The 17,970-nt window shown below is 50.3% G+C and overlaps 1 protein-coding gene across 1 annotated transcript; it reads left to right on the top strand.

Annotated features, from left to right (window-relative positions):
• The first annotated feature begins 5,664 nt into the window (after positions 1-5,664).
• drd5a (dopamine receptor D5a) lies at positions 5,665-7,423 on the top strand. Its single transcript, XM_072459533.1, has one exon. It carries the CDS (start codon positions 5,897-5,899, stop codon positions 7,253-7,255), a length of 1,359 nt encoding a protein of 452 aa, XP_072315634.1. The 5' UTR covers positions 5,665-5,896; the 3' UTR covers positions 7,256-7,423.
• The last annotated feature ends 10,547 nt before the right edge of the window (positions 7,424-17,970 follow it).

Below are 17,970 nucleotides of genomic sequence, written 5' to 3'. Positions count from 1 at the left end.
GGTCCAGAGTCCCTTATCCTGATGTTGATTCTGAAGGTTTTTCTGGTCCTCCACTGGTGCCATGAACCTTCAAGATCTGACCTGGTTTAGACCTGGTCCAGGCCTTGTCCAGTCAAGGTTCTTACTGGGTAAGTTCAAGTCTAACTATTTCATTCTGAAGGTTGATGTTCTCCAGTTGTGCCATAAAACCACTTGATCAGAACTGGTCCTGGACCTGGTTTTGACCTGGTTTAGTCCTGGTTTAGTCCTGGTTTAGACCTGGTTTGGACCTGGTTTAGTCCTAGTTTAGACCTGGTTTAGACTTGGTTTAGTCCTGGTTTAGACCTGGTTTAGTCCTGGTTTTGACCTGGTTTAGACCTGGTTTAGACCTGATTTAGTCCTGGTTTAGACCTGGTTTGGAACTGGTTTAGTCCTGGTTTTGACCTGGTTTAGACTTGGTTTAGTCCTGGTTTAGACCTGGTTTAGTCCTGGTTTTGACCTGGTTTAGACCTGGTTTAGACCTGATTTAGTCCTGGTTTAGACTTGGTTTAGTCCTGGTTTAGACCTGATTTAGTCCTGGTTTAGACTTGGTTTAGTCCTGGTTTAGACTTGGTTTAGTCCTGGTTTAGACCTGTTTTAGACTTGGTTTAGTCCTGGTTTAGACCTGGTTTAGTCCTGGTTTAGTCCTGGTTTAGACTTGGTTTAGTCCTGGTTTAGACTTGGTTTAGTCCTGGTTTTGACCTGGTTTAGACTTGGTTTAGTCCTGGTTTAGACCTGGTTTGGACCTGGTTTAGTCCTGGTTTAGACTTGGTTTAGTCCTGGTTTAGACTTGGTTTAGTTCTGGTTTAGACCTGGTTTGGACCTGGTTTAGTCCTGGTTTAGACCTGATTTAGTCCTGGTTTAGACTTGGTTTAGTCCTGGTTTAGACTTGGTTTAGTCCTGGTTTAGACTTGGTTTAGTCCTGGTTTAGACCTGGTTTGGACCTGGTTTAGTCCTGGTTTAGACTTGGTTTAGTCCTGGTTTAGACCTGATTTAGTCCTGGTTTAGACTTGGTTTAGTCCTGGTTTAGACCTGGTTTAGTCCTGGTTTAGACCTGATTTAGTCCTGGTTTAGACTTGGTTTAGTCCTGGTTTAGACTTGGTTTAGTCCTGGTTTAGACTTGGTTTAGTCCTGGTTTAGACCTGGTTTAGACTTGGTTTAGTCCTGGTTTAGACCTGATTTAGTCCTGGTTTAGACTTGGTTTAGTCCTGGTTTAGACCTGGTTTAGTCCTGGTTTAGACCTGATTTAGTCCTGGTTTAGACTTGGTTTAGTCCTGGTTTAGACCTGATTTAGTCCTGGTTTAGACTTGGTTTAGTCCTGGTTTAGACTTGGTTTAGTCCTGGTTTAGACCTGATTTAGTCCTGGTTTAGACTTGGTTTAGTCCTGGTTTAGACTTGGTTTAGTCCTGGTTTAGACTTGGTTTAGTCCTGGTTTAGACCTGATTTAGTCCTGGTTTAGACTTGGTTTAGTCCTGGTTTAGACTTGGTTTAGTCCTGGTTTAGACCTGGTTTAGTCCTGGTTTAGACTTGGTTTAGTCCTGGTTTAGACCTGATTTAGTCCTGGTTTAGACTTGGTTTAGTCCTGGTTTAGACTTGGTTTAGTCCTGGTTTAGACTTGGTTTAGTCCTGGTTTAGACTTGGTTTAGTCCTGGTTTAGACCTGATTTAGTCCTGGTTTAGACTTGGTTTAGTCCTGGTTTAGACTTGGTTTAGTCCTGGTTTAGACCTGGTTTAGTCCTGGTTTAGACCTGGTTTAGACCTGGTTTAGTCCTGGTTTAGACTTGGTTTAGTCCTGGTTTAGACCTGATTTAGTCCTGGTTTAGACTTGGTTTAGTCCTGGTTTAGACCTGATTTAGTCCTGGTTTAGACTTGGTTTAGTCCTGGTTTAGACTTGGTTTAGTCCTGGTTTAGACTTGGTTTAGTCCTGGTTTAGACCTGATTTAGTCCTGGTTTAGACTTGGTTTAGTCCTGGTTTAGACTTGGTTTAGTCCTGGTTTAGACCTGGTTTAGTCCTGGTTTAGACCTGGTTTAGACCTGGTTTAGTCCTGGTTTAGACTTGGTTTAGTCCTGGTTTAGACCTGATTTAGTCCTGGTTTAGACTTGGTTTAGTCCTGGTTTAGACTTGGTTTAGTCCTGGTTTAGACTGGTTTAGTCCTGGTTTAGACCTGGTTTAGACCTGGTTTAGTCCTGGTTTAGACTTGGTTTAGTCCTGGTTTAGACCTGATTTAGTCCTGGTTTAGACTTGGTTTAGTCCTGGTTTAGACCTGGTTTAGTCCTGGTTTAGACCTGGTTTAGACCTGGTTTAGTCCTGGTTTAGACTTGGTTTAGTCCTGGTTTAGACCTGATTTAGTCCTGGTTTAGACTTGGTTTAGTCCTGGTTTAGACCTGATTTAGTCCTGGTTTAGACTTGGTTTAGTCCTGGTTTAGACTTGGTTTAGTCCTGGTTTAGACCTGGTTTAGTCCTGGTTTAGACCTGGTTTAGACCTGGTTTAGTCCTGGTTTAGACTTGGTTTAGTCCTGGTTTAGACCTGATTTAGTCCTGGTTTAGACTTGGTTTAGTCCTGGTTTAGACTTGGTTTAGTCCTGGTTTAGACTTGGTTTAGTCCTGGTTTAGACCTGATTTAGTCCTGGTTTAGACTTGGTTTAGTCCTGGTTTAGACTTGGTTTAGTCCTGGTTTAGACCTGGTTTAGTCCTGGTTTAGACCTGGTTTAGACCTGGTTTAGTCCTGGTTTAGACTTGGTTTAGTCCTGGTTTAGACCTGATTTAGTCCTGGTTTAGACTTGGTTTAGTCCTGGTTTAGACTTGGTTTAGTCCTGGTTTAGACTTGGTTTAGTCCTGGTTTAGACCTGGTTTAGTCCTGGTTTAGACCTGGTTTAGACCTGGTTTAGTCCTGGTTTAGACTTGGTTTAGTCCTGGTTTAGACCTGATTTAGTCCTGGTTTAGACTTGGTTTAGTCCTGGTTTAGACTTGGTTTAGTCCTGGTTTAGACCTGGTTTAGTCCTGGTTTAGACCTGGTTTAGACCTGGTTTAGTCCTGGTTTAGACTTGGTTTAGTCCTGGTTTAGACCTGGTTTAGTCCTGGTTTAGACCTGGTTTAGACCTGGTTTAGTCCTGGTTTAGACTTGATTTAGTCCTGGTCTAAATGTTCTCATGTCTGTTTTTGTACCAATCTGTAAAAATCCAAATTCAGTCTTTCTTTCTTTAGTCCAGTCGCTGTGTTGGTAAATGAAGTCATGTCTTTGTGTCTTGTACGTAAATAAACACAAGTGAGTTTGAAGTTTGTCACGTGCAACTTTAATCCACACGGGGGCGCCACACACCCGTGTCTCCGGTGACCGGACTCTCACACGAGACTTCAGTCTTTCTGTTTATTCATGATTCTCAAAGTTTTATCAGGGCCCCGCAGCCCGGGCCAGACTCCGGGCCAGACTCTGGGGTCTGGGGCGGACTCGGGGTCCCGGGCAGACTCTGGGGTCCGGAGCGGACTCTGGGGTCCGCGTCCGGGGCGGTGTCGGGGGTCCGGGGCAGACTCGGGGGTCCGGGACTCTGGGGTCCGGGGCAGACTCGGGGGTCCGGGGCAGACTCGGGGGTCCGGGACTCTGGGGTCCGGGGCAGACTCGGGGGTCCGGGACTCTGGGGTCCGGGGCAGACTTTGGGGTCCGGGGCAGACTCGGGGTCCAGGGCAGACTCGGGGGTCGGGGTCCGGGGCAGATTCTGGGGTCCGGGGTGGACTCGGGGGTCCGGGGCGGACTCGGGGGTCCGGGACTCTGGGGTCCGGGACTCGGGGGTCTGGGGCGGACTCGGGGTCCGGGGCAGACTCTGGGGTCCGGGGCAGACTCTGGGGTCCGGGGCAGACTTGGGGGTCCGGGACTCTGGGGTCCGGGGCAGACTCAGGGGTCCGGGGCAGACTCGGGGTCCAGGGCAGACTCGGGGGTCGGGGTCCGGGGCAGACTCTGGGGTCCGGGGTGGACTCGGGGGTCCGGGGCGGACTCGGGGGTCCGGGACTCTGGGGTCTGGGGTGGACTCGGGGGTCCGGGGCAGACTCTGGGGTCCGGGGCAGACTCGGTGGTCCGGGGCAGACTCGGGGGTCCGGGGCAGACTCGGGGTCTGGGGCAGACTCGGGGGTCCGGGGCAGACTCGGGGGTCGGGGTCCGGGGCAGACTCTGGGGTCCGGGGCAGACTCGGGGTCCGGGGCAGACTCGGGGGTCCGGGGTAGACTCAGGGGTCCGGGGCAGACTCGGGGGTCCGGGACTCTGGGGTCCGGGGCAGACTCTGGGGTCCGGGGCAGACTCGGGGTCCAGGGCAGACTCGGGGGTCGGGGTCCGGGGCAGACTCTGGGGTCCGGGGTGGACTCGGGGGTCCGGGGCGGACTCGGGGGTCCGGGATTCTGGGGTCTGGGGTGGACTCGGGGGTCCGGGGCAGACTCGGGGGTCCGGGGCAGACTTTGGGGTCCGGGGTGGACTCGGGGGTCCGGGGCGGACTCGGGGGTCCGGGACTCTGGGGTCCGGGGCAGACTCGGGGGTCTGGGGCGGACTCGGGGTCCGGGGCAGACTCTGGGGTCCGGGGCAGACTCTGGGGTCCGGGGCAGACTTGGGGGTCTGGGACTCTGGGGTCCGGGGCAGACTCTGGGGTCCGGGGCAGACTCGGGGTCCAGGGCAGACTCGGGGGTCGGGGTCCGGGGCAGACTCTGGGGTCCGGGGTGGACTCGGGGGTCCGGGGCGGACTCGGGGGTCCGGGACTCTGGGGTCTGGGGTGGACTCGGGGGTCCGGGGCAGACTCGGGGGTCCGGGGCAGACTCGGGGGTCCGGGGCAGACTCGGGGTCCGGGGCAGACTCGGGGGTCCGGGGCAGGCTCGGGGGTCGGGGTCCGGGGCAGACTCTGGGGTCCGGGGCAGACTCAGGGGTTCGGGGCAGACTCGGGGGTCCGGGACTCTGGGGTCCGGGGCAGACTCGGGGGTCCGGGGTGGACTCGGGGGTCCGGGGCAGACTCGGGGGTCCGGGACTCTGGGGTCCGGGGCAGACTCGGGGGTCCGGGGTGGACTCGGGGGTCCGGGGCGGACTCGGGGGTCCGGGGTGGACTCGGGGGTCCGGGGCGGACTCGGGGGTCCGGGGTGGACTCGGGGGTCCGGGGCGGACTCGGGGGTCCGGGGCAGACTCGGGGGTCCGGGGCAGACTTGGGGTCATGTGGTCGGTGGTGAGTAACACGTTTGTGACAAAGGTTAAACGCAGACGCGGCGCGCGCGAGGTCAGAGATGATTGGATGAAGTGTCACACTGATCTGACAGGCGCGCGCGGACGCGTCTATAAATAACTGTGACGTTAGAGCGGGAAACAGCTGCGCGTGTGAACGTGCACGCGCCTCTGACCCGGGGTGAGTCCGACCTTCAACGGCTCTGAACGCGCATGAAGCCTGTTTCAGCACCGCGGACAGCTCCCGCAGCTGCACAACGGCGCACGCGCACACATTCCTGCAGAGGATGAACACACTCCACGCGCACACGCGGCCGGGCGCGCCCACGGAGCCTCTCCTCTTTCTCTCCTCTCTTTCCTCTCTTTCCTCTCCTCTCATCTCTCTCTCTCCACTGCAGTGTCTTTCCTCTCTCAGTCCTGCTCTAGTTCTGTTCCACGCGGTCACAGCGCGTGCCTCAGTCTCACGGCAGGAGCGGCAGGAGCGGCAGGAGCGGCAGGAGCGGCAGGAGCGGCAGAAGCACCGGCACTATGCGCTCTCCGTGTGTCTCTCGTATCCTGCCCGGCTTCAGCGTAGAGTTCCCGGTTCCGTTTGGGACGCGGACCGCTCCACGGGGAAAGTTCCCACGGACTGTCCCCGCGCACGCGGCCAAGTGCTGCCGCTGCACCTGAGCACTGTCCCGTCCTGAAGACATGGAGCCTGCGCGGTACCTGTCCGCGGCGAAGGACTCCGCGTCCTCTCCGCCGCCGCTCGGGAACGTGTGGAACAGCACGGTCACGGGCAGCTCGGACGTGGCGCTGCGCTCGGTCACGGGTGTCCTGCTGTCTCTGCTCATCCTGTGGACTCTTCTGGGGAACATCCTGGTCTGCGCCGCGGTGCTGCGCTTCCGCCATCTGCGCTCCAAAGTCACCAACATCTTCATCGTGTCGCTGGCTCTGTCGGACCTGTTCGTGGCGGTGCTCGTGATGCCGTGGAAGGCGGTGGCGGAGGTCGCGGGATACTGGCCGTTCGGCGCGTTCTGTGACGTGTGGGTCGCGTTTGACATCATGTGTTCCACCGCGTCCATCCTGAACTTGTGCATCATCAGCGTGGACCGGTACTGGGCCATTTCTTCTCCGTTCCGTTATGAACGCAAGATGACGCAGCGCGTGGCTTTTGTGATGATCAGTGTCACGTGGACTCTGTCCCTGCTCATCTCGTTCATCCCGGTGCAGCTGAACTGGCACAAGGCGGCGGAAGACACGCGCGGAACGCACAACCTGACGCGCGTCCGCGCGCCGGAGGAGAACTGCGACTCGAGCCTGAGCCGTGAGTACGCGATCTCCTCGTCCCTCGTGAGCTTCTACATCCCGGTGGCGATCATGATCGTGACCTACACGCGGATTTACCGCATCGCTCAGATGCAGATCCGGAGGATCGCGACGTTGGAGCGCGCGGCGGAGCACGCGCAAAGTTGCCGGACCAACAGACTCGAGTGCCAACACCACAGCACGCTGAAGACGTCCATCAAGCGCGAGACCAAAGTGCTGAAGACCTTGTCCATCATCATGGGCGTGTTCGTGTGCTGCTGGCTCCCGTTCTTCGTGCTCAACTGCATGGTTCCGTTCTGTGAGCGGCCCGCGGCGGACCGCAGCGCGGGGCTGCCGTGCATCAGCGACACCACGTTTAACGTGTTCGTGTGGTTCGGATGGACCAACTCCTCTCTCAACCCGGTGATTTACGCCTTCAACGCGGAGTTCCGGAAGGCGTTCGCGAGCCTGCTGGGCTGCCGCTCCCTGTGCCGCGCGTGCCGCACGCCCGTGGAGACCGTCAACATCAGCAACGAGCTCGTGTCCTACAACCAGGACACGCTCATCCACAAGGAGATCGCCAGCGCCTACGTCAACATCATCCCCAACGTCGTGGAGTGTCTGGAGCAGGAGGACGCCTTCGACCGGATCTCACAGTGTACGCACACCGGGAACGCCACGGACTCGGTGTGTGACCCGGAGGACTGCGAGGACATCAGCCTGGAGCGACTGTCTCCGTTTGCCCCGAACGGACTGCGCTGACGTAACGTGCCGTGCACTGTCCCGTTGTACCGTGTCGTGTTCACGTGTGTCATGTGTTTACTTGAAGCGTCACCTGCGCGACGCCAGGCGTAAGAACTGCTCCTGCTGCGTCATGACGTCACGTACGCGAGAGCCTTATGGGTCCACGTGCAGTAGCTACTCCTCCTTACCTCCTGGTACACGCCAAATGCAGTATTTCTGTTTCTGTTTACCCTGGTCGTCTCTGCTGCGTCTCTGCCGCGTCTCTGCCGCGTCTCTGCCGCGTCTTAAGGCTGGTCTATGCTCCTCATCCTCGCAGCGTCCTCCAGCTCCAGGTGCATCGTGGGTTTTGTTTTGCTTTTATATATTTACTGGCACAAACAACCATCACTTTAGTCTCACGTGGAGACATTTCTGTGCCAAACCTCAGCAGTTTTATGCTGTATTTAATACGTTTTCCAGTTAGTTTGTGTGGATCAACCAATCACAGTCCGCGTGGTCCACGGCACGTGGAGGAGAGCCGTGTGAGTGGAGGAGGCGTAAACCAGCCTTCAGCTCCGCCCCTGCTCCGCCTCAGCTCCGCCCCTGCTCCGCCTCAGCCCCGCCTCAGCTCCGCCCTTCTCCGCCTCAGCTCCGCCCCTGCTCCGCCTCAGCTCCGCCCCTAATCCGCCTCAGCTCCGCCCCTGCTCCGCCTCAGCTCCGCCCCTGCTCCGCCCCTGCTCCGCCTCAGCTCCGCCCCTGCTCCGTGTGACTGACGCCTGGTGCACACTGAGTCAGGTCCCGCCCTGTTGCTGTGAGGTCCGGGAGCCGCGAGGGTCTGCAGCGCTCTGATGGGGCCCGAGTTCTCACACACGCACAGGCCCCAATGAACCTGAGGGTAACACACAATCTGCAAGTGACCCGCACCCGGAGTCAGTGTGCAGCAGGAGTCAGTGTGCAGCAGGAGTCAGTGTGCAGGAGGAGTCAGTGTGCAGGAGGAGTCAGTGTGCAGGAGGAGTCAGTGTGCAGCAGGAGTCAGTGTGCAGGAGGAGTCAGTGTGCAGGAGGAGTCAGTGTGCAGCAGGAGTCAGTGTGCAGGAGGAGTCAGTGTGCAGGAGGAGTCAGTGTGCAGGAGTCAGTGTGCAGCAGGAGTCAGTGTGCAGGAGGAGTCAGTGTGCAGGAGTCAGTGTGCAGCAGGAGTCAGTGTGCAGGAGTCAGTGTGCAGCAGGAGTCAGTGTGCAGGAGTCAGTGTGCAGCAGGAGTCAGTGTGCAGCAGGAGTCAGTGTGCAGGAGGAGTCAGTGTGCAGCAGGAGTCAGTGTGCAGGAGGAGTCAGTGTGCAGCAGGAGTCAGTGTGCAGGAGGAGTCAGTGTGCAGGAGTCAGTGTGCAGCAGGAGTCAGTGTGCAGGAGTCAGTGTGCAGGAGTCAGTGTGCAGCAGGAGTCAGTGTGCAGGAGGAGTCAGTGTGCAGGAGTCAGTGTGCAGCAGGATTCAGTGTGCAGGAGGAGTCAGTGTGCAGGAGTCAGTGTGCAGCAGGAGTCAGTGTGCAGGAGGAGTCAGTGTGCAGGAGTCAGTGTGCAGCAGGAGTCAGTGTGCAGCAGGAGTCAGTGTGCAGGAGTCAGTGTGCAGCAGGAGTCAGTGTGCAGCAGGAGTCAGTGTGCAGGAGTCAGTGTGCAGCAGGAGTCAGTGTGCAGGAGTCAGTGTGCAGCAGGAGTCAGTGTGCAGGAGTCAGTGTTCAGCAGGAGTCAGTGTGCAGCAGGAGTCAGTGTGCAGGAGGAGTCAGTGTGCAGGAGTCAGTGTGCAGCAGGAGTAAGTGTGCAGGAGTCAGTGTGCAGCAGGAGTCAGTGTGCAGGAGTCAGTGTTCAGCAGGAGTCAGTGTGCAGCAGGAGTCAGTGTGCAGCAGGAGTCAGTGTGCAGGAGGAGTCAGTGTGCAGGAGTCAGTGTGCAGCAGGAGTCAGTGTGCAGGAGGAGTCAGTGTGCAGCAGGAGTCAGTGTGCAGCAGGAGTCAGTGTGCAGGAGTCAGTGTGCAGGAGTCAGTGTGCAGCAGGAGTCAGTGTGCAGGAGTCAGTGTGCAGCAGGAGTCAGTGTGCAGGAGTCAGTGTGCAGCAGGAGTCAGTGTGCAGGAGTCAGTGTGCAGGAGTCAGTGTGCAGCAGGAGTCAGTGTGCAGGAGTCAGTGTGCAGGAGTCAGTGTGCAGGAGTCAGTGTGCAGGAGTCAGTGTGCAGCAGGAGTCAGTGTGCAGGAGTCAGTGTGCAGGAGTCAGTGTGCAGGAGTCAGTGTGCAGGAGTCAGTGTGCAGCAGGCGTCAGTGTGCAGGAGTCAGTGTGCAGGAGTCAGTGTGCAGGAGTCAGTGTGCAGGAGTCAGTGTGCAGCAGGAGTCAGTGTGCAGCAGGAGTCAGTGTGCAGCAGGAGTCAGTGTGCAGGAGTCAGTGTGCAGCAGGCGTGAGGCCGCGTCCTCAAAGACCAAAGAAAAGCCTCGTCTTCTCTCTCGGACTCGTTCTCCACAGATTTGAATGTAACTGTGTTTTTTCATGTTGTACTTTGTAAAATAAAACTGCGTTTGTGAATTCTCCTTCTTCATGTTTCCATTTGTTGAAAAGAAAGAAATGGTTTAGGGTCAAACTGAGGTCAGGAGTTCATCATTGTGACAGTTCTTCTGTTGTCGACGAGAGCAGATGGTTCCAGAAGAGAAGAACCTTTAAATATGTGGCATTTCACTCAGGAACACAGGACACACCACATCATATATATTTACATCATATATATATATATATATCTCATATATATATATATATATATATCATATATATATATATATATATATATATCATATGTATCTATCATATATATATTTATATCATATATATATATGATATATATATCATATATATCATATATATCATATATATATATATCATATGTATTCACATCATATATATTTACATCATATATATTTACATCATATATATTTATATCATATATATATATATATATAACATGAGTTCAGACACAGCTGTTGAACATCTTATTGTGGCGGGACAAACGTTCAGAATGGTTTCCGGCGTCACAGTGAGAGGAGCACACACTGGTACTGGGGGGCCCGGACCCCCTCGATCACACTGGTACTGGGGGGCCCGGACCCCCTCGATCACACTGATACTGGGGGGCCCGGACCCCCTCCATCACACTGGTACTGGGGGGCCCGGACCCCCTCGATCACACTGGTACTGGGGGGCCCGGACCCCCTCCATCACACTGATACTGGGGGGCCCGGACCTCCTCGATCACACTGGTACTGGGGGGCCCGGACCCCCTCCATCACACTGATACTGGGGGGCCCGGACCTCCTCGATCACACTGGTACTGGGGGGCCCGGACCCCCTCGATCACACTGGTACTGGGGGGCCCGGACCCCCTCCATCACACTGATACTGGGGGGCCCGGACCTCCTCGATCACACTGGTACTGGGGGGCCCGGACCCCCTCCATCACACTGATACTGGGGGGCCCGGACCTCCTCGATCACACTGGTACTGGGGGGCCCGGACCCCCTCGATCACACTGGTACTGGGGGGCCCGGACCCCCTCGATCACACTGGTACTGGGGGGCCCGGACCCCCTCCATCACACTGATACTGGGGGGCCCGGACCTCCTCGATCACACTGGTACTGGGGGGCCCGGACCCCCTCGATCACACTGATACTGGGGGGCCCGGACCCCCTCGATCACACTGGTACTGGGGGGCCCGGACCCCCTCGATCACACTGATACTGGGGGGCCCGGACCCCCTCGATCACACTGGTACCGGGGGGCCCGGACCCCCTCGATCACACTGATACTGGGGGGCCCGGACCCCCTCGATCACACTGGTACTGGGGGGCCCGGACCCCCTCGATCACACTGGTACTGGGGGGCCCGGACCCCCTCGATCACACTGGTACTGGGGGGCCCGGACCCCCTCGATCACACTGATACTGGGGGGCCCGGACCCCCTCGATCACACTGGTACTGGGGGGCCCGGACCCCCTCGATCACACTGATACTGGGGGGCCCGGACCCCCTCGATCACACTGGTACTTGGGGGCCCGGACCCCCTCGATCACACTGATACTGGGGGGCTGGACCCCCTCGATCACACTGGTACTGGGGGGCCCGGACCCCCTCGATCACACTGATACTGGGGGGCCCGGACCCCCTCGGGCCCGGACCCCCTCGATCACACTGATACTGGGGGGCCCGGACCCCCTCGATCACACTGATACTGGGGGGCCCGGACCCCCTCGATCACACTGATACTGGGGGGCCCGGACCCCCTCGATCACACTGGTACTGGGGGGCCCGGACCCCCTCGATCACACTGGTACTGGGGGGCCCGGACCCCCTCGATCACACTGATACTGGGGGGCCCGGACCCCCTCGATCACGCTGGTACTTGGGGGCCCGGACCCCCTCGATCACACTGATACTGGGGGGCTGGACCCCCTCGATCACACTGGTACTGGGGGGCCCGGACCCCCTCGATCACACTGATACTGGGGGGCCCGGACCCCCTCGATCACACTGGTACTGGGGGGCCCGGACCCCCTCGATCACACTGATACTGGGGGGCCCGGACCCCCTCGATCACACTGGTACTGGGGGGCCCGGACCCCCTCGATCACACTGGTACTGGGGGGCCCGGACCCCCTCGATCACACTGATACTGGGGGGCCCGGACCCCCTCGATCACACTGGTACTGGGGGGCCCGGACCCCCTCGATCACACTGATACTGGGGGGCCCGGACCCCCTCGATCACACTGGTACTGGGGGGCCCGGACCCCCTCGATCACACTGGTACTGGGGGGCCCGGACCCCCTCGATCACACTGATACTGGGGGGCCCGGACCCCCTCGATCTCTCGATCTATTTTTTGTCAGAACCAATTTTATTTCTGCTTTATATAAATCCCCTGGGAATGATCTTTAAGTGATGTGACCCACCACCTGTTCATGACGAGATTCAGCTCTTTTAAACCTTCTGAGATCCAGAAGCTGAACTCGTTGGTCAGTTGTTTAGTGCAAATAAAACAATGGCTGAGTCAAAACTCTGCAGCTAAAAACAGAAACTCTGATTATTGCCCCTGATGATGCCATTGGGTGTTTTTGGCCAGACTGTAAAACCTAATCTTAGAAACTTGGGTGTTGTCTTTGACAAAGACATGTCTTTAGAGCTCTAAAGACATGTCTTTGACAAAGACATGTCTTTAGAGCTCCAGCGGTTGACGAGGAACTGTTTCTTTCAGTTGAGGAAAATCTCTAAGCTCAGGAAAATGGTGTCTCAAAATGACCTGGAAGTTATAATTCATGTCTTTGTGTCTCACGTTTAGACGATTGTAACAGTTTGTTTTCCTCTTAACAAGAAGGAACTCTCTCGTCTGCAGCTGGTCCAGAACTCTGCAGTGAGGATCTTAACCCGCACAAATAGAAGGGCCCACATTTCACCCTCAGAGCCCTTCACTGGAGCCCGTCTCCATGGATACAGTTTAAAATTCTTGTTTTAACTTTTAGAGCTTTAAATGGTCAGGTCCCTCTGTACATCAGCGATCTGATTAAACCGTACTCTCGCTCACTAAGGTCCTTGGACCAGGAACTGTTGGTTCCTGGCACCGCAATCACATTTGTTTTAGGGACTGATTTGACTGTATATTGTTGTATATGTTTTGTTCACTGTAAGTTTTTTGTGTTTTTATTGTTTTATTCTGTGTTTTGTGACTCACTTTGTGACTTCTGTCTGTGAAAGGTGCTGTATAATTAACATGTATAAATAACATGTATAAATAACATGTATAATTAACATGTATAAATAACATGTATAAATAACATGTATAATTAACATGTATAAATAACATGTATAATTAACATGTATGATTAACATGTATAATTAACATGTATAAATAACATGTATAAATAACATGTATAATTAACATGTATAATTAACATGTATGATTAACATGTATAATTAACATGTATAAATAACATGTATAAATAACATGTATAATTAACATGTATAATTAACATGTATAATTAACATGTATAAATAACATGTATAATTAACATGTATAATTAATATGTATAATTAACATGTATAATTAACATGTATAAATAACATGTATAATTAACATGTATAATTAACATGTATAATTAACATGTATAAATAACATGTATAATTAACATGTATAATTAACATGTATAAATAACATGTATAATTAACATGTATAAATAACATGTATAAATAACATGTATAATTAACATGTATAATTAACATGTATAAATAACATGTATAATTAACATGTATAAATAACATGTATAAATAACATGTATAATTAACATGTATAATTAACATGTATAAATAACATGTATAATTAACATGTATAATTAACATGTATAAATAACATGTATAATTAACATGTATAAATAACATGTATAAATAACATGTATAATTAACATGTATAAATAACATGTATAATTAACATGTATAATTAACATGTATAATTAACATGTATAATTAACATGTATAAATAACATGTATAATTAACATGTATAATTAACATTTATAATTAACATGTATAATTAACATGTATAATTAACATTTATAATTAACATGTATAATTAACATGTATAATTAACATGTATAAATAACATGTATAATTAACATGTATAATTAACATTTATCATTAACATGTATAATTAACATGTATAAATAACATGTATAAATAACATGTATAGTTAACATGTATAATTAACATGTATAATTAACATGTATAATTAACATGTATAAATAACATGTATAATTAACATGTATAATTAACATTTATAATTAACATGTATAATTAACATGTATGATTAACATGTATAATTAACATGTATAATTAACATGTATAAATAACATGTATAATTAACATGTATAATTAACATGTATAAATAACATGTATAAATAACATGTATAATTAACATGTATAATTAACATGTATAAATAACATGTATAATTAACATGTATAATTAACATGTATAAATAACATGTATAAATAACATGTATAATTAACATGTATAATTAACATGTATAATTAACATGTATAAATAACATGTATAAATAACATGTATAATTAACATGTATAAATAACATGTATAATTAACATGTATAATTAACATGTATAAATAACATGTATAAATAACATGTATAATTAACATGTATAATTAACATGCACTTACTTATAATGATCGTTTGGTCTTAGATGTTTTCAGGATCGGATCATTGTCCTTGCTCCAGGAATTGAATGCTCTCATCCTCCCTGTAATGCCTCATGCGTCCAGCAGGACTCATCCAAGAGTCATTCTCAATCTGGGGATCAGGACCGGGAACTCAGACATTTATCCTTTTCTGAGTAAGCCCCGCCCACTGGGCGGGACCTCCTGATGAAAAGGTGTTATTGGTTTCACCAGAAACTAAACCTCTTTGTTTCCTCTCAGTCCTTTAATGGACCATCAGCTCCTATTGTCCCTGTGGCTCTGTCTCCTCCTGTAACTGATGACATCAGAATGCTGTGGGCGTCGGCCTCTCCAGGGATTCATAATTCACTCCTTCATTTGCCTGACGAAGCCCAGATGCTGAAACGTTGCCTCTTTAGTAAAACATTTTTATTTGCAAGTAAGAGACAGTAAAGAGCCACATAGTGAGACTAAAGAGCCACATAGTGAGACTAAAGAGCCACATAGTGAGACTAAAGAGCCACGTAGTGAGACTAAAGAGCCACATAGTGAGACTAAAGAGCCACATAGTGAGACTAAAGAGCCACGTAGTGAGACTAAAGAGCCACATAGTGAGACTAAAGAGCCACATAGTGAGACTAAAGAGCCACATAGTGAGACTAAAGAGCCACATAGTGAGACTAAAGAGCCACATAGTGAGACTAAAGAGCCACATAGTGAGACTAAAGAGCCACATAGTGAGACTAAAGAGAGCCACATAGTGAGACTAAAGAGCCACATAGTGAGACTAAAGAGCCACATAGTGAGACTAAAGAGCCACATAGTGAGACTAAAGAGCCACATAGTGAGACTAAAGAGAGCCACAAAGTGAGACTAAAGAGCCACATAAGTTGACTAAAGAGCCACATAGTGAGACTAAAGAGCCACATAGTGAGACTAAAGAGCCACATAGTGAGACTAAAGAGCCACATAGTGAGACTAAAGAGCCACATAGTGAGACTAAAGAGCCACATAGTGAGACTAAAGAGAGCCACAAAGTGAGACTAAAGAGCCACATAAGTTGACTAAAGAGCCACATAGTGAGACTAAAGAGCCACATAGTGAGACTAAAGAGCCACATAGTGAGACTAAAGAGCCACATAGTGAGACTAAAGAGCCAGATAAGTTGACTAAAGAGCCAGATAGTGAGACTAAAGAGCCACATAGTGAGACTAAAGAGCCACATAGTGAGACTAAAGAGCCACATAGTGAGACTAAAGAGCCACATAGTGAGACTAAAGAGCCACATAGTGAGACTAAAGAGCCACATAGTGAGACTAAAGAGCCACATAGTGAGACTAAAGAGTCACATAGTGAGACTAAAGAGTCACATAGTGAGACTAAAGAGCCACATAGTGAGACTAAAGAGCCACATAGTGAGACTAAAGAGCCACATAGTGAGCCTAAAGAGAGCCACATAGTGAGACTAAAGAGCCACATAGTGAGACTAAAGAGCCACATAGTGAGACTAGAGAGCCACATAGTGAGACTAAAGAGTCACATAGTGAGACTAAAGAGAGCCACAAAGTGAGACTAAATAGCCACATAAGTTGACTAAAGAGCCACATAGTGAGACTAAAGAGCCACATAGTGAGACTAAAGACTAAAGAGCCACATAGTGAGACTAAAGAGTCACATAGTGAGACTAAAGAGCCACATAGTGAGACTAAAGAGAGCCACAAAGTGAGACTAAAGAGCCACATAGTGAGACTAAAGAGCCACATAGTGAGACTAAAGAGTCACATAGTGAGACTAAAGAGCCACATAGTGAGACTAAAGAGAGCCACATAGTGAGACTAAAGAGAGCCACAAAGTGAGACTAAAGAGCCACATAAGTTGACTAAAGAGCCACATAAGTTGACTAAAGAGCCACATAGTGAGACTAAAGAGAGCCACATTGTGGGACTAAAGAGAGCCACAAAGTGAGACTAAAGAGCCACATAGTGAGACTAAAGAGAGCCACAAAGTGAGACTAAAGAGCCACATAGTGAGACTAAAGAGCCACATAGTGAGACTAAAGAGCCACATAGTGAGACTAAAGAGCCACATAGTGAGACTAAAGAGCCACATAGTGAGACTAAAGAGCCACATAGTGAGACTAAAGAGTCACATAGTGAGACTAAAGAGTCACATAGTGAGACTAAAGAGCCACATAGTGAGACTAAAGAGCCACATAGTGAGACTAGAGAGCCACATAGTGAGACTAAAGAGTCACATAGTGAGACTAAAGAGAGCCACATAGTGAGACTAAAGAGCCACATAGTGAGACTAAAGAGCCACATAGTGAGACTAAAGAGTCACATAGTGGGACTAAAGAGCCACATAAGTTGACTAAAGAGCCACATAGTGAGACTAAAGAGCCACATAGTGAGACTAAAGAGCCACATAGTGAGACTAAAGAGTCACATAGTGAGACTAAAGAGCCACATAGTGAGACTAAAGAGAGCCACAAAGTGAGACTAAAGAGCCACATAAGTTGACTAAAGAGCCACAAAGTGAGACTAAAGAGCCACATAGTGAGACTAAAGAGCCACATAAGGTGACTAAAGAGCCACATAGTGAGACTAAAGAGAGCCACATAGTGGGACTAAAGAGAGCCACAAAGTGAGACTAAAGAGCCACATAGTGAGACTAAAGAGAGCCACAAAGTGAGACTAAAGAGCCACATAGTGAGACTAAAGAGCCACATAGTGAGACTAAAGAGCCACATAGTGAGACTAAAGAGTCACATAGTGAGACTAAAGAGCCACATAGTGAGACTAAAGAGCCACATAGTGAGACTAAAGAGCCACATAGTGAGACTAAAGAGCCACATAGTGAGACTAAAGAGCCACATAGTGAGACTAAAGAGCCACATAGTGAGACTAAAGAGCCACATAGTGGGACTAAAGAGTCACATAGTGAGACTAAAGAGAGCCACAAAGTGAGACTAAAGAGCCACATAAGTTGACTAAAGAGCCACATAGTGAGACTAAAGAGCCACATAGTGAGACTAAAGAGCCACATAGTGAGACTAAAGAGTCACATAGTGGGACTAAAGAGCCACATAAGTTGACTAAAGAGCCACATAGTGAGACTAAAGAGCCACATAGTGAGACTAAAGAGCCACATAGTGAGACTAAAGAGTCACATAGTGAGACTAAAGAGCCACATAGTGAGACTAAAGAGAGCCACATAGTGAGACTAAAGAGCCACATAAGTTGACTAAAGAGCCACAAAGTGAGACTAAAGAGCCACATAGTGAGACTAAAGAGCCACATAAGTTGACTAAAGAGCCACATAGTGAGACTAAAGACTAAAGAGCCACATAGTGAGACTAAAGAGAGCCACATAGTGGGACTAAAGAGTCACATAGTGAGACTAAAGAGCCACATAGTGAGACTAAAGAGCCACATAGTGAGACTAAAGAGCCACATAGTGAGACTAAAGAGTCACATAGTGAGACTAAAGAGCCACATAGTGAGACTAAAGAGAGCC

The sequence above is a fragment of the Eucyclogobius newberryi genome, unplaced genomic scaffold (assembly GCF_026437365.1).
Source record: "Eucyclogobius newberryi isolate DKJ021-1_F unplaced genomic scaffold, fEucNew1.0.hap1 SCAF_23, whole genome shotgun sequence".
NCBI classification, from domain to species: Eukaryota; Metazoa; Chordata; class Actinopteri; order Gobiiformes; family Gobiidae; genus Eucyclogobius; species Eucyclogobius newberryi.
The sequence above is the reverse complement of the archived record's forward strand: the minus strand, read 5'-3'. Positions and strand labels throughout refer to the sequence as shown.

Excerpts from the sequence above, each read along its gene's own strand:
- drd5a (XM_072459533.1), top strand. The coding sequence starts at position 5,897 with ATGGAGCCTGCGCGGTACCTGTCCGCGGCGAAGGACTCCGCGTCCTCT.